At 32.5% G+C, this 13,880-nt stretch overlaps 2 protein-coding genes and 1 long non-coding RNA gene across 3 annotated transcripts; 1 reads left to right on the top strand and 2 right to left on the bottom strand.

Annotated features, from left to right (window-relative positions):
• Positions 1-63: 63 nt before the first annotated feature.
• Surf1 (surfeit locus protein 1) lies at positions 64-1,829 on the bottom strand. Its single transcript, XM_089698226.1, has 5 exons — positions 1,533-1,829; positions 1,312-1,433; positions 1,030-1,227; positions 629-802; positions 64-355 (listed from the first exon to the last, which is right to left on the bottom strand). The coding sequence occupies exons 1-5, from the start codon at positions 1,701-1,703 to the stop codon at positions 139-141; spliced, it is 882 nt and encodes a 293-aa protein (XP_089554352.1). The 5' UTR covers positions 1,704-1,829; the 3' UTR covers positions 64-138.
• A 956-nt stretch (positions 1,830-2,785) lies between these two features.
• LOC149491422 (uncharacterized) lies at positions 2,786-11,613 on the top strand. The gene is made up of 8 exons (XM_089698009.1): positions 2,786-2,926; positions 4,376-4,499; positions 4,677-4,847; positions 5,059-5,356; positions 6,178-6,378; positions 7,206-7,371; positions 10,643-10,770; positions 11,412-11,613. The coding sequence occupies exons 1-8, from the start codon at positions 2,921-2,923 to the stop codon at positions 11,545-11,547; spliced, it is 1,230 nt and encodes a 409-aa protein (XP_089554135.1). The 5' UTR covers positions 2,786-2,920; the 3' UTR covers positions 11,548-11,613.
• An 830-nt stretch (positions 11,614-12,443) lies between these two features.
• Positions 12,444-13,715, bottom strand: LOC149491423 (uncharacterized). Its single transcript, XR_016315536.1, has 2 exons — positions 13,090-13,715; positions 12,444-13,032 (listed from the first exon to the last, which is right to left on the bottom strand). It is a non-coding gene; the product is annotated as an uncharacterized LOC149491423 (long non-coding RNA).
• Positions 13,716-13,880: the final 165 nt, after the last annotated feature.

The following is a 13,880-nucleotide window of genomic DNA, read 5'->3' on the forward strand; positions in this document are numbered from 1 at the left end:
TCTGATTGACCATATTACATAATATACTTATCAAAAATTTTGCATGTTTAAATAAAAGTCTCATTCATTGTGCCTATATTTCTTTAATTTAACAAAACAATACTTTATAAACATTTACTACAAACAATGATTAATAGATTACAAAAGAGGGAGTTTCCTTATAAAGTAGCGGTGCCACATCACGGCAGTAAATGCAGATAACATATACCAAGTAATTAAATACGACATGTGCTCGTTCCGAAGGTTGACCCTCGTCTGGTTTGGTAACGGCCAGCCTTCTGGTGGGTCTGGGATTCCTTTAGCGTCCAACCACACGGGAGCGCAATCCAAGTATGCACTCATCTGGTGTAAGTCCCTGTTGAACATTGAAATTGTATGAACACCACAACAATTTTTGCAATTCAAACACATGTAATTCATTCATACAAAAGAAGTTTTCTTCTCGCGACTTCGCCCGCTTAGTCAAAGAAAATTCGCATTATAAAGAGATTTTTCACTAATACAAAATAGCCTTTGCTAATAACTATTTCCAGACACAAAAATTAAACCATTGGATCACTCTTAGTCTTAAAAGAAAGATTTCATATACAATGTTCATTTCATGATGATTTATCATTTCAGCTCTTACCTGTAAAACCATGAACCCTTCATTGGATTATTTTTAGGCATAAAAGGTCCTCGAGTTTCAGTAAGTCTTACTGTACCAGTGAGTTCTATTTCACCAGTTACCATTGATGGCTGCCTCTTTTCTTTGGGGCGCATGTGTTGTGGTATCCAACCTCTGTTTATTAATATAACCTCTCTGTAAAAATATTAGAATTATAATAAAGCCGCAGACATGAAGCTTCATAAAATAAATATTTATTTTAATTCAATTGATATTATTATGCTTGTGTTTCTGCAGTACAAAACAGACTTATGATGAAATTTGTTCAGACCCAGAGGAATACTGAAATTTAGTCACAAAATTCATCAAAAATTTTTATATAAGCAATAAGCAAGTTATGTAATATAATAAATTATGTTTACCCAGTTTCAGCCAATTTGAATGGTGTGACTACAAGCCAACCTTGATTCTTCTTAGGATCTGATACAAGAGAGCCAGTTCTTTGCATATGACTTTCATTTTCAATTAAGGCTCTTGGCCCTATTAAAATTTCTTTGTCATGAAGAAATTCCCCTCTGACCTTAACAGGTCGGTATTCCATTTTTTTAAGTTCTTCAAAACTGAAAGGAACAGAAGATTAAAGGTTTGTAGGGGTTAGTATATACTATATAGTCCGATTACTTAGAAGAAAGGCTAATACTCACTCAAGGGGCATGTCCACTGGTGATGCATTCGTTTTTGATTGCATGGCATCTATAAGTTCTAGTTTCCATTGCAGACGATATACTTGCCAACAGCCTAAACCAAAGGAACCAACTGGTATTACCTACAATGAATAATAAAAATTAATATATAAAATGTAAATGTAATACATGGACCTAGGTATATAATAAAGAAACATATTTATTATTGATTTATTACATACCATAAGGATCCACTTAAATATTTCACCAGGCTCCTTGTCTCTTATTTTCTGCAATTTTATTGATTGTCCACGATTAAAGTTCGTGTTTGTTCTCACGATGTTAATTGTAGCTCTTTTAGAGCTATTATTTTGTAGAAAAGTCCGGCTCAATTTACTTAGACCACCTATCATTTTGAATTTTTTCGATAAATAATAAAATACCAATTATTAGTGACGAGAAATGTGAGACTAAATAATAATTATGTATTCATTTTTAAACACAACAAAGTATCGATCATTGGTTGGGGCCACTGGGGCCCGTGCGTGGATCGCGAGTTGACATAAAATGTCAAATGTCATTTTTTTGAGAATTGACATTCACCCACAGGTTCAACAATTTCAATACCTACAAGAAATATCTTATAGTGCCACAAACTTATCTGACCCGGTGACAGTGTCACTGATGTCGCTTTCTTTTATATAAACAAAATATTCCGTATGAAAAGTCTGTGAAAATGTGACATTTCAAAATGGCGGCACGTAGTTCCAGTTTTTGCCACCGGGTCAGATAAGTTTGTGGCACTGTATAAATCATCGTTGTCCGTTGAGCTAGAATAAAGCTGAACTGCACTTCGTCTGGGAATATAGAAATTACAATCGATACCTTCGTAAGCATTATATTTGTTTTTAACAAAGTTAAATATGTAATTATACAACAAACATATAGCTCAAGAACGGCTGAACAGATTTTAACGATGCTTTGTTTCTAACTGAATCTATGTTCGCCGCTTGAATTCGGATAATAACAATGAAAAATTTGACAAATAATTTATAAAAAATTGTGTAACTATCCGAATTCCGAGCGGAAGCGGAGCAATTTTTGAGACAAAAACCAGACAAAGATCCATAGAGCCAATCTTGAGTTTTAATTGATGAACATTTTAAGTTACAATTTCTGTATGTGTTTCTGTTTGCCCCGGCTCCACCCGGTTAGTTTTTTTAGATAGTTAGTACTTAGTATCATAATCCAAGCGGAAATGAACCAACGAACCAAAAATCATCAAAATCGGTTCAGCCGTTCTTGATTTATAATAGACAATGGGACGACTTAAATTTACTATTTTTTTACAGATTAATTTGAATATTATGCTATAATATATAATTTGAATCGCATATAAAAGTAATAGCAAAAGCACATAATTAACATTTAAAAATCTGTATGATCTCTATTGTTTTCATTATTTTTAAACGTTTAATGTACGTAAGTATCACTGTTTATTATGATTGGCGCGAGCCGGCGCTATTTGTACCATTGTACGGTACAGTTGAGGAGCGTTGTGGCGTTGATAAGTCATTTGAAATCGTGATTCGTGGCCGACTTACGTGGAAGCATAAATAAAGTCACCAACATGTCTGTAAGTACGAAAAATTAGATAGAAATATGAGATAAAAATAGGCATGTCTAACTTTTAGTATATATTATTGTAATACAAATAATATGTAATAATAATACATATTTATAACGTCCATTTAATATTTAATTCACTTATTTTGCCGGCTACACCGTAGATAGGTAATATTGGTATTGACTTGGTATTGATGATTAAAAAAGCGCGTGTGCGAAATTGTTTAGTATAATATTTTTATTAGTACATATTATATAGTTATAAAATTAATGAACAATATTTCAAACTAGCGGTCCGCCCCGGCTTCGCCCGTGGTACATAATATTTACGTTTTCTCTACATAAAAACCATCCTCGTACTTCAAGGAATATAATAAAAAAAGAATGATCGAAATCGGTTCAGCCGTTCTCGAGTTATGCGCTTACCAACACATTTTGCGATTCATTTTTATATATAAGAAGAAGATAAGATTAAAAAATAACATAGCCAGATGGCAGCTTACCACGCGTGCTCTGTTTTTTAGGTGCTATTATTTTTATTAATTTATGATATTTTGAAGGTCAATAGCCTACCATCCTGTACACCCACATAATTTGCTAGACTAAATTAATGTCCGCGGACCGCGAATCGCGATGTTCAAAACTATTGATAGGTAGGTACCTATAACAATTAATAATAATTATCACCGGTTTAATAATGTGTTAATATGCTAGATGCTAGTTACAAATAATTTATGTATAGCTTTTCGTATGCAATGCGGCTTTTGTGATCGATTATTTTTGTGATTAATAATTCATTTATCCGATTGGAGTACAATAATTCACTGTATCATCCAATAAAAATCGATCAAATTTGGTCCAGCCGTAACCGTTTATTCGCTGTGACGAATAATTATTAAGTTTATTTATATTATTATCACTTGTAGCTAGTATTTACTATTTATTAAATAAAATTGAAAACAGACGCTTTCTTTTTTTTATATTACTTAGTACCTACTTAAATTATACCTAGTCGGATTAATTATTATTTGCGTCATAGTACTTAGAAGGTACTGTGTTAAGTAATGAGAGAAGTATAAAATAGCATTCTGCTTAATTGCAATATTTTCTGATTATAAAACAATAATAAATAACTAGTTAGTTAGGCACCTTACACCTACCTAATGTATGTTTGTTACTCTTTCACGCTATTTAGCACACATATTATAGAGGGTAACTTAGATTTACACATAAGATAGGTTTCATCCCACGGGAACGAAACTATGCGGATTTTTCTTTGAAAACGCGGGCGAAGCCGCACGCGGAATCCTTCATAATCCTTCATAATTATAAGCACCTAACTAGGTACGGCTACAAATTGAATGCGACTTTAGTGAAAAAAAAATTACCTAATATTAGAATATAACACAGTGTAATTTACCTTTCTTATTTCCATCTAATAAAGGATCATATATTTTAGATGCCGGCGTACGACAGCTGGTTCGTTCGTACCAACGACGTATACCAGCTGTGGGCCAACCAGCCCACATACATAATATCGCAAACTGTGTATATATTTGCTGGTATCCTAACCTTATTACACGGTGAGTCCCACTTTTCCATCCTTACTGATGTAACTTTTATAGAAACAAACTATGTATGTAAACCAAAAGAAACCGTCATCGCAAAATGACTATTACTTATGACATGGTTTTTCCATAGCTATACATATATGATAGTATTAGTTATGGTATTAGTATTACATATAATTTTTCTTTCAGCAATCAGTAAGGGTGGCAGGTGGCCATACTTCTGGCTGGCCACAGTCCTCCATGGCGTATTCACGGATAACTTTTGGGCCATCGCAGTGCCACAGTTTGACAACTTTTGGCATTCACAAACACCCTTAATTTTCTTGGGAGGAAGATTGCCTCTTCACATTATTTTGCTGTGTAAGATTACTCTTTACTTAGATATTATGTCTTTTTTTATTTGTTACTCGAAGGGTAAAAGAAACAATTTTTATAACTTCAATAATTTTGTATATTTTTGTAACGATGTATTTTATTTGTTGTACATTAAATTACTTATTAAAAGCCACCTATTGTTCTTTTTGAATTTCATAACTCGTGTGATAATTAATCAGGCTTAAATATCTTCTAGATCCCGCGTTCATTTACCACGCGGCGTACGCGGTCTCGCGCCTAAACCTGCCCAGATACGCAGAACCATTCGCCGTTGGTCTATTGACCGTTCTGATAGACATTCCATACGATATAGTGGCTGTTAAATTCGTACATTGGATGTGGCACGATACTGACCCGAATATATTCGACCGCCACTACTGGGTGCCTTGGAACTCCTACTACTTCCATGCAACTTTTGCCGCGAGTTTCTATTTCTTCTTCCACTCGTTCAGGAACTGGTATGCGCCAAAAGTGTCACAATGGGCTTCTGCGGGGTAAGTACTTTAAGCACTTACTATTTTCTATGTGTACAGTGTAACTAGCTAACCCGGCAGACAATGTTTTGCCCTTTAACAAAAACTTTACCAAAAATAGCCGAATTGGTAGAGCCGTTCTTGAATTTTACGCTTAGCAACAATTTTGTCGATTCATTTTATCGTATAGATAGATAGATAGATAATAGAGAATTTTATTTTGACAAATTGCAATGCATAATATTTCAATGTGAAATTTATGACCTCTATTAAATATATTCACAATCTACAGCTAAATAAACTTATTTTGTAACGGTTGTGAAATTAATGGTTATTTTATATTTATACTTTGATCAGTTGCATTTAAAGATAAGGCAGAAAATAATTCATTTCAACATAAAGTTTACACATTATACAGTCAATACTATTTTGATAAAAAATGCTTCTCAAAGCAAGTTATTATGCTGATATAAAATTTAATAACTATCGAGCTTACGTTATCGTTAATGTGTGTAAATTCTACCTAAAGCGTGGCCAATTTGTTATCTTACTTGCCAATCTCGTATATAAAACTATTTAATGTAATCATTGCATAAACTTAGTACCTGTATATATAAATACAAGAGTTATATATTGATTTCAAATGCTGGATATCTTATAAGAGATATGTGAAATTATCCTCCCTAATTCTGGCCTTTTTACTCGGGATGCCGGGTGGTTATGTTCATACCAATTTACCATTCACTTAACGATCTGTTCAACATTCATTCAGACACTTTTGCATATAACATTAACATTATTACTATTTACTAGAAAAAAATAAATCACTCAATAATTTTCAGGAAATACGTGGAAATATCCTCCTTGATTCTGGCCTCTCTCCTCGGAATGCCGGGTGGCGTGGTTATGTTCATACCGATTTACCATCCACTACACGATCTGTTCAACATACATTCAGAAGTGACGTTCTTCTTCCTTGCTTCTATATTCCTGGCGATTGTTCTGGTTGGTCTACTGAGCGAGAGGGAGAAGTGTCAGGACAGGTAATTCATTTATTTATTGCTTATTAATAATTATATTTTATAAAGTAATAGTTGGTGTTTGATACGAAACCTAGGTAAAGGTAGGTGTTTAATTAATACTAGGCAATAGTTACTAATGTACGTATGTGGTCAAGTTCGTTAAAGAGTTGGCGAAGTTTAGCAGTTTTTGAAATTATAAACAGACTGTCATTATTTTTCATCACTACAAATATACGTTGTTCCTGAGTATCAGCGGCTATAATTTGAAAAATAACTGAAAATATTGACGATCGGCTAGGAACGAGAACTTTCTTTGAGCCCTATCAACAACTAAATTTAACCGTCTCATCGGAATATTTTATAACATTACGTACCAATTTTTATTTGTGTATGAAATTGATCAACGATTATGAAATAATATGAAGATAACGTCAATGTATTGTCTTGGGTCAAGACCTCGCAGCTGTGAAAACAAAACGAATACCTACAGCTCGTTAATCGTCTTTTCAATATCATTTTATATTTGTACAGCATAGTTACATTAAAATAAATTATTATAGACAAACTGTTGTTGTAAAATGACTATTAATTCATAGGTAAAATGCTTGTAAAATCTATATAATAATATTGAATCTTATTGGATTGTATTTGAAATATGGCTTAAGTAAGGAAGCATTTAAATCGTCACTTTTATTTCATTTTTATGTCTATAAATAATAATTAAACAAAGATCTTGATGAAATCTCATTCATTCTGTCATGTAATGTAATTTTTAAAACCAGTCGGCAGTCTAAACTTTAGTAATCTTCATAACTAACCATGTATTAAATAAAAAATTCTTCTTGCAGGCTAACAAAGTTCGATTACGTCCTTATACTGCAACTGGCTCTCCACTACATAATTTACTGGAGTTTCGTCGTATTCCTGAACCCGGAGGATGAAGTATCTGTAGGTTTCCATCAGCCGATTGGACCCTGTGATGACGTCACACATTTCACATCTCCATTTGGTCAGGTTAGCCCTACTATTCCTACTTAAAACTAATATTAAAAATGCGAAAGTTTGTGAGGATGGATGTGTGTATGTATGTTTGTTACTCTTTCACGCAAATGCTACTGAACCGAGTACCTACTATGAATTTAGCATACCTATATAGAGGGTAACTTGGATTAACACATAATATAATAGGTTTTATCCCAAGAAATATATATCCCGCGGCCGCGGGCGGTAAGCTAGTAGGTACCTACCTATTTATGTATGTTAGTAGATATTACGTTACTACCTACGTGAATATTATTCTTATGTTTTATAATTATGGCGAATTTTTATATAAGTAAGTAGTATGTAGTTAAGCATGCGATATTTTTTGTGACTGAAAATGAATGCGAAAGTATGTCATAAATAAAATTATTTTTAACAATAAAAATAAGTAGTTACTAGTTAGGTATAAGAACACAATAATAAGTACAGTAATGTAATACTTTTTCTGTCAAAAGAGACATGTTGTATAAATAGGTACGAAGAAAATAATTCTGCATTAGCAAAATGAAAGTGATCTCCGGTCGATTTCTATCTTCCATTAAGATTTTTTTCCACTACAAGTTTTCTAACAACGTTGTTATTTGACGACTCTAAAAAAAGCATAAAGTAAAAACTAGTTAAGGTTGGGTCGCCTAAGATCGGACGCATATGCCGAAAATTTTATACGTACTGTATTTTTTATTTTATTTCTCATGATTCGATGTCGTTTTTCTGTTGCGGTCAACTGTAAATTGATGACAAAAAAATATTGTTTAACCCCTAATTTTTTGGTTTGCGTAGATGCTATCTATCTAAGCAAATTTAGAGCCTAAAAAGCAGACTTTTTTCGACTTACCATAGTGAAGAAAATAACAGTTCGGCCGAAGATCGGACTATGTAGTATCTTCACTTCTATGCGTTTAATAATAATGTTAACATTAGGAAAACATCCGGACTTACGTCCATACATTGAGCATCAATGATTGAGTCAGGAAATTCCTCAAAAAATTTGACAAAGAAGTTGTTTTTTAATGCGTTTTTTTAGTCCGGTCTTCCCTCCTCATCCTAATTAAGTTTCTCAAACTTTTATCCTCCGTGTTCTAGGACTAAATAATGAAAATGTACCTAAGGTCTGATAGTCATAGCGTCATTGGATAGTTAAATATATTAAAAGTTAATAATTATTGCGCATTATTGCATAAGGCGCAGTCAAGAGCTAAACTTCGGTCCGATCTTCGGCATTGGGAGGGAAGATCGGATCTTGGGTTGTGAACGTCCTAGGCGTAATCAAAGTATACAGATGGAAAGAGGATTCGCTAATTCTGCCCCAAAATAATTAATTACATTATTTCAATGAAAGTACTCTCCACAATGAGCCATCAAAATTTTGTAGGTAAGATCGGATCGACGATTTTCGCCACAAAATACACCTTTTCTGCTGAATCACCTGTGTACACGTCCCGTCTGGTCGCTGGCCGGCCGCAGAGTGAAGAGAGGGGCAGAACAAAATGGCGGATCTAGTAGTGTTGGTAGCAGTAGAGAATATTGCCTAGTTTGCGAGTTATTCCATGCATCCGATCTTATGTCACATCCGATCTTAGGCGACCCAACCTTATTTAAGGAAATTTATCTCGAATTCATTAAGAAACAGGTAAAATTTAGTATAATTGTAGGCTTTTTTACCTTCATCTTTTTTTACTAGAGGAAACAAAAAAAATATTTATTTATTATTTAAATATGTAACTATGTATAAAAAATAAAAATATAAAAAATGTTTTACAAACATTTATTTATTATTAGCTTTGTGTTTTATATTACACTAGCGACCCGCCCCGGCTTCGCACGGGTGCAATGCTGATACTAAATACACTACAGAAAAATTGTGAACGTTGTATAGGTATGAAATATAGCGGCCCGCTCCGGCATCGCACGGGTATACAAGATAAAAAGTAAAACAACTAAAACCCAACTACGACAAAAAACGACGCTGAAAAAGTATAAAACAAAAGTTAAATTGATGAACTAATAAAGAAGCTATGAACGAAAAGATGTGAATTATATGCAATCAGCCCATGAATACAGGTAAAGTCACAAGCAAATACTAGTAATATATATATATTCAAAATGTGCAAGTAAAGCTTTCAAATGATACCAAACACGGCATATCTATCTTAACTTTATTTTTTTACTCTGTATGTTTTGTCCGCTAGAGGGCGCCACATTAGATTTTGTGAAACCCCATATAGCCTATAACCAGCGGACAATTAAGACGCTTCTAATGATATGTCATTTGTCGAATTCTGATAAGTAGTTTAGAAGTTACGAGGGAACAGATGAACATACATACATACATACATACATATATACATACATACATACATACATACATACATACATACATACATAGCCTGTCAAAATCATAACCCTCCTTTTGCTTTGCCGTAGTCGGGTAAAAATACATAGCCTGGCGGCCGCAAACGCTACGTCCCGCAATTTTTAAATCTGTAATATCTTCGAAAATATTCACTTAAATCATACGGTGTAAAGGGCCATATAGATCTATATTAAATGAACAATGTATTCAAGGTATTTAATTGGTTAAGGATTAATGCTGTATTGGTTAAAATCGCTTCGAAAATTAGCCATTATTTGTCGTAAAAAGTAAATGACAAAAAAAAGTTATTGTGGGTTATCCATAAGAGATAGACATTTACCATCGCGGACTTTTCTGTAGACCTTTTCAATGTGTATAATACTTAGTACATTATTTTGATAAAACTCGTAGGGTTCAGCCTGCGTTTGCAATGTAAGCGGAATAAATGTAATTTTTTACGACATCACATTAGAAACCTCAAAAATAACAGTACTTTTCCACTACTTAATGGATCTTATTATACATATAAACCTTCCTCTTGAATCACTCTATCTATTAAAAAAAACCGCATCAAAATCCGTTGCGTAGTTTCAAAGATTTAAGCGTACAAAGGGACATAGGGACATAGGGACATAGGGACATAGGGACAGGGAAAGCGACTTTGTTTTATACTATGTAGTGATTACCACATTATTGCTATGCGAAAAATATTTTAGAATTTTGCGAATGTTTATTATTATTTCTACCCATTATTAAAATACATAGTAGATACCTACCAAAATAATATCATCATTTAACGTATGTAAAAATTTTAAAAAATATACAAGTGCCTCCACAAAAAATTATGATGTCCAATACAACAAAAATAAATATTAATTAAACTGTCTCCAGAAACTGTCCAAGAAGACGTTCCTGTGTCCTACCAACTACGACGAGAAATACTTCGACTTCCACTGCGTTGGGGGCAAACTGCCTCAGAACGGCTCCAATTGGTACACCATTTGTGGAACACCTTTTGAGTGAGTGACTTTGTAAATTAAATATGTTTTTGAAGTGAAACTTCTTTAGGTGCGGAAAAATTTCAAGGTCGCGTCGTAGCAATACGGTCACGTTATGGAATAAAGCGACGATTTTGGTATGACACTTGCCCAAGAAGTTTCACTTTTGACGCGTGTGCTCGGCACACACTTTTTCATCAATATTTGTGAGCATATCCTTGTACGAATATTATAATAGGTTCTTAGTATTTTTACCTTTTATGCCAAAAATGCAGAAAAAGTGTTGGATGATATGAAGTAATGGGTTTTTGTCAAAATAATTCTTTTACTATAAAGCTTTCTACCTTATGGCCTCAGATCAACCTAAAAAAAACTTATTTTTTTCATTTTATTAGTTGATCGGATCAAGGATCTTCTTCTTGATATTCTTAGGCCACAATATCTATTTCCTTCAGGCGAGCCGCGAGATCGTGGTCAAGCGCTTTCCTATCTAACAAAAAAAAAATGTTTTTGGATGTATTTTTTTAATTTACAATTTAGATCTCAACGTAGAATTATTCCCGTTTTTTTAGACTTGGCCATAATAATATGCTCCTCCAGCCTCCTTGTATCTGCGTAAAAGTTTATTTTCATGTATTTAATCGAATTTTATTATTTTTCAGAAACCGAGCGGAGTACATCACCGTCCTAACTGCAATTTTAGTATTTGCTTTTGCAATCTTCCGCGGAATATATTTCAAAACCCTAGAACCCGTGGCCGCGGCAAAAGTTGTTCGCAATAAAAAGAAAGTAAACTAATGTCATAGTTGGTAAATGTCAATGTCAATAATATGTCAAAATTTTCTGTCAGTCGACGCGGTAAATATGAATTTTCGCTTACAAAAGTGTGCGTGCTCACGGTGCTCACTAAACGATAAAAAAATTAATGACTTTTTTAATTTATCATTTTTTTTATAGTAGAGCCATTTTAATAGGCAACATTTGACAGTTCAACAAAATTTAACAACGTAACCTAGTAACGACAACATAGAATAACATGATATTTCGTTTTGTTAGAACTGCACATTTGCTTAACTTTTTTGAATTACGACCACATATTTATAATAATAATGACCGATACAAGTAATTTTAAGATTTCATTTTACTGATAAACCATTCTAAACATAATAAACAATTTCTGAATTGAAGAACTGACGTCGCTACAATTTTGTGTCAATAAACCTTTTTTCTTTTTAAATACCAGAGACGTTACTCTAAAAATCGAAATCTGACATCTAGAATCGAATGCATTGATTACTTCTGAATAAAAATCATCATAAATTAATAAATTCGATTGACAAATGTTTCAAATCCGTATCGATTAATTCACTTTAATCGATGTTTTTAAGCAGGTTACCTCTCTTCGAAGATAAAATTGATAGACGTCAAATGTTGCCTATTAAATTGGCTTGACTATAAATACCATTTATTTTCTCCAGTGTTACTACATATAACTATTATTATTTCATAAAACTTTCTTTCTTAACAATTTGATAATTAAAAAATAACAATAAAATATTTCGTGGATGGATTCGTTAGATATGTAAAAGCGAGCTTGATTAATAATTTTTATTTTATTTTATAATTTAATTTAACAGCAAGTGCCTAGTTTATTGGTGTGCTAATATTAAATATTGATTATGATAAATTTTGACGAGTAATTCTATATTTTTTATACGGTACATTGTCATGCTCTAACTTAAAAGTACAAACCATAACGGCAAAGGGATGAAATCAATAAACAAACTGGAATAATATCACGTTTAATGATATGTCCGTTTCATTACACGATCACAATGTTTCTTAAATCTTAACAACTATTAAATAGTTCTGCACGACAGATTGTGCTCTATGTATAACACACTTTAAACGATTATACGTTTAATTCTTCTACAATCCTAATTTATTATGCTGACATCGACAGTAAATATTGTGAAAGAGATTTAAATGCAACTAGAACTATTTCATAGTATAGGATTTCAAGTGACTAAATAATACAAAAAACTGTTTGAATTTAAGCTTTTAATTCATATAGGTAGGTATGTTGTATTTGCCTTTTCATAAGCGAACAGATAAACTGAAATATGTATACAATAAAATTTAACAAATAATAATTAATTTCAACACATTTTTATATTTATAATAAATTATTTGAATTATACGTGTTTGTTTCAATCAATTAGACTAAGTTCGATTTCCGAATTACACATTAGTTGAAATTGTGTTTAGGTAACAATATCATACCTAGCTTTATAACAATATCTAGTGTTTCTGATGGGCATTAATATCAAATATTTCAACAAAAATTCATGTTAATATTTCTTTGTTCAGGCTCGTGATATAAATACAATATAACAATTCTTTTAAGTTATATAATATCAAAAATAAACTGTGCGTTTATGAAAACGTATAGAATTAATAACTAAAAATTATCTACTACATTCATGTATGTACTCAACTTAATATATATTATATAATATCACACAAAATACAAAATCATCGAAAAGTAATATCCAATTTGATTGGACGTTAAGTTTGCGTATATTTGTGACCGATTGAACATACTATGGTGCATAGCATAACTATATTTTATAATTCTATATATGTATATATATATATTATAGACAACAACAAGTAACAACAGCGATTATGTACGACACCAAAGTAACAATTTTATAGGAATTAATAAAGTAGGTAGTTTGCACATTATACTTGCAGTAGATTTGCTAGTAGACTGACTTAAAATTTTTGAAAAATTTTACCACACGTGGTATTTTACATTGAATATAGAAGATATAATTAATGTCCAGTGAAATTATTATTAATGTAGAATGTGCAAGCCGAAATAACATTGGGTAGATAGTATTTCAACTTCTCAAGGTCCCATTAATTAAACATTTAAATGTTAAGGGTTTTAGCTAAATAATATGTAGTCCATTGAATAAAAAGTTCTAGAGTGCGTGAGTTAGTAACGTAAGATGTTTCTTCGGAAACATGACAAGAGTCCTTAGGTAATAAACATACTAAAACCCCGGGACATTAGGAGGAGCCCCGGAGTGGGGGGAGTGGGGGAAAGGGTCCATTTTTTCATT

Source organism: Colias philodice, chromosome 1 (genome assembly GCF_061535455.1).
Source record: "Colias philodice isolate Cphi_HAF_F1 chromosome 1, ilColPhil1 Martin Lab GWU primary, whole genome shotgun sequence".
Classification (NCBI taxonomy): domain Eukaryota; kingdom Metazoa; phylum Arthropoda; class Insecta; order Lepidoptera; family Pieridae; genus Colias; species Colias philodice.

Bases quoted from the DNA above. Each gene is read 5' to 3' on its own strand.
- Surf1 (XM_089698226.1), bottom strand. From the start codon at position 1,703: ATGATAGGTGGTCTAAGTAAATTGAGCCGGACTTTTCTACAAAATAAT. The intron at 1,434-1,532 runs GTATGTAATAAA...TATTCATTGTAG, and splicing joins TATTTAAGTGGATCCTTATG to GTAATACCAGTTGGTTCCTT. The intron at 356-628 runs GTAAGAGCTGAA...AATGTTCAACAG, and splicing joins AAGGGTTCATGGTTTTACAG to GGACTTACACCAGATGAGTG.
- LOC149491422 (XM_089698009.1), top strand. The intron at 5,357-6,177 runs GTAAGTACTTTA...AATAATTTTCAG, and splicing joins TCACAATGGGCTTCTGCGGG to GAAATACGTGGAAATATCCT. The intron at 6,379-7,205 runs GTAATTCATTTA...TTCTTCTTGCAG, and splicing joins AGGGAGAAGTGTCAGGACAG to GCTAACAAAGTTCGATTACG.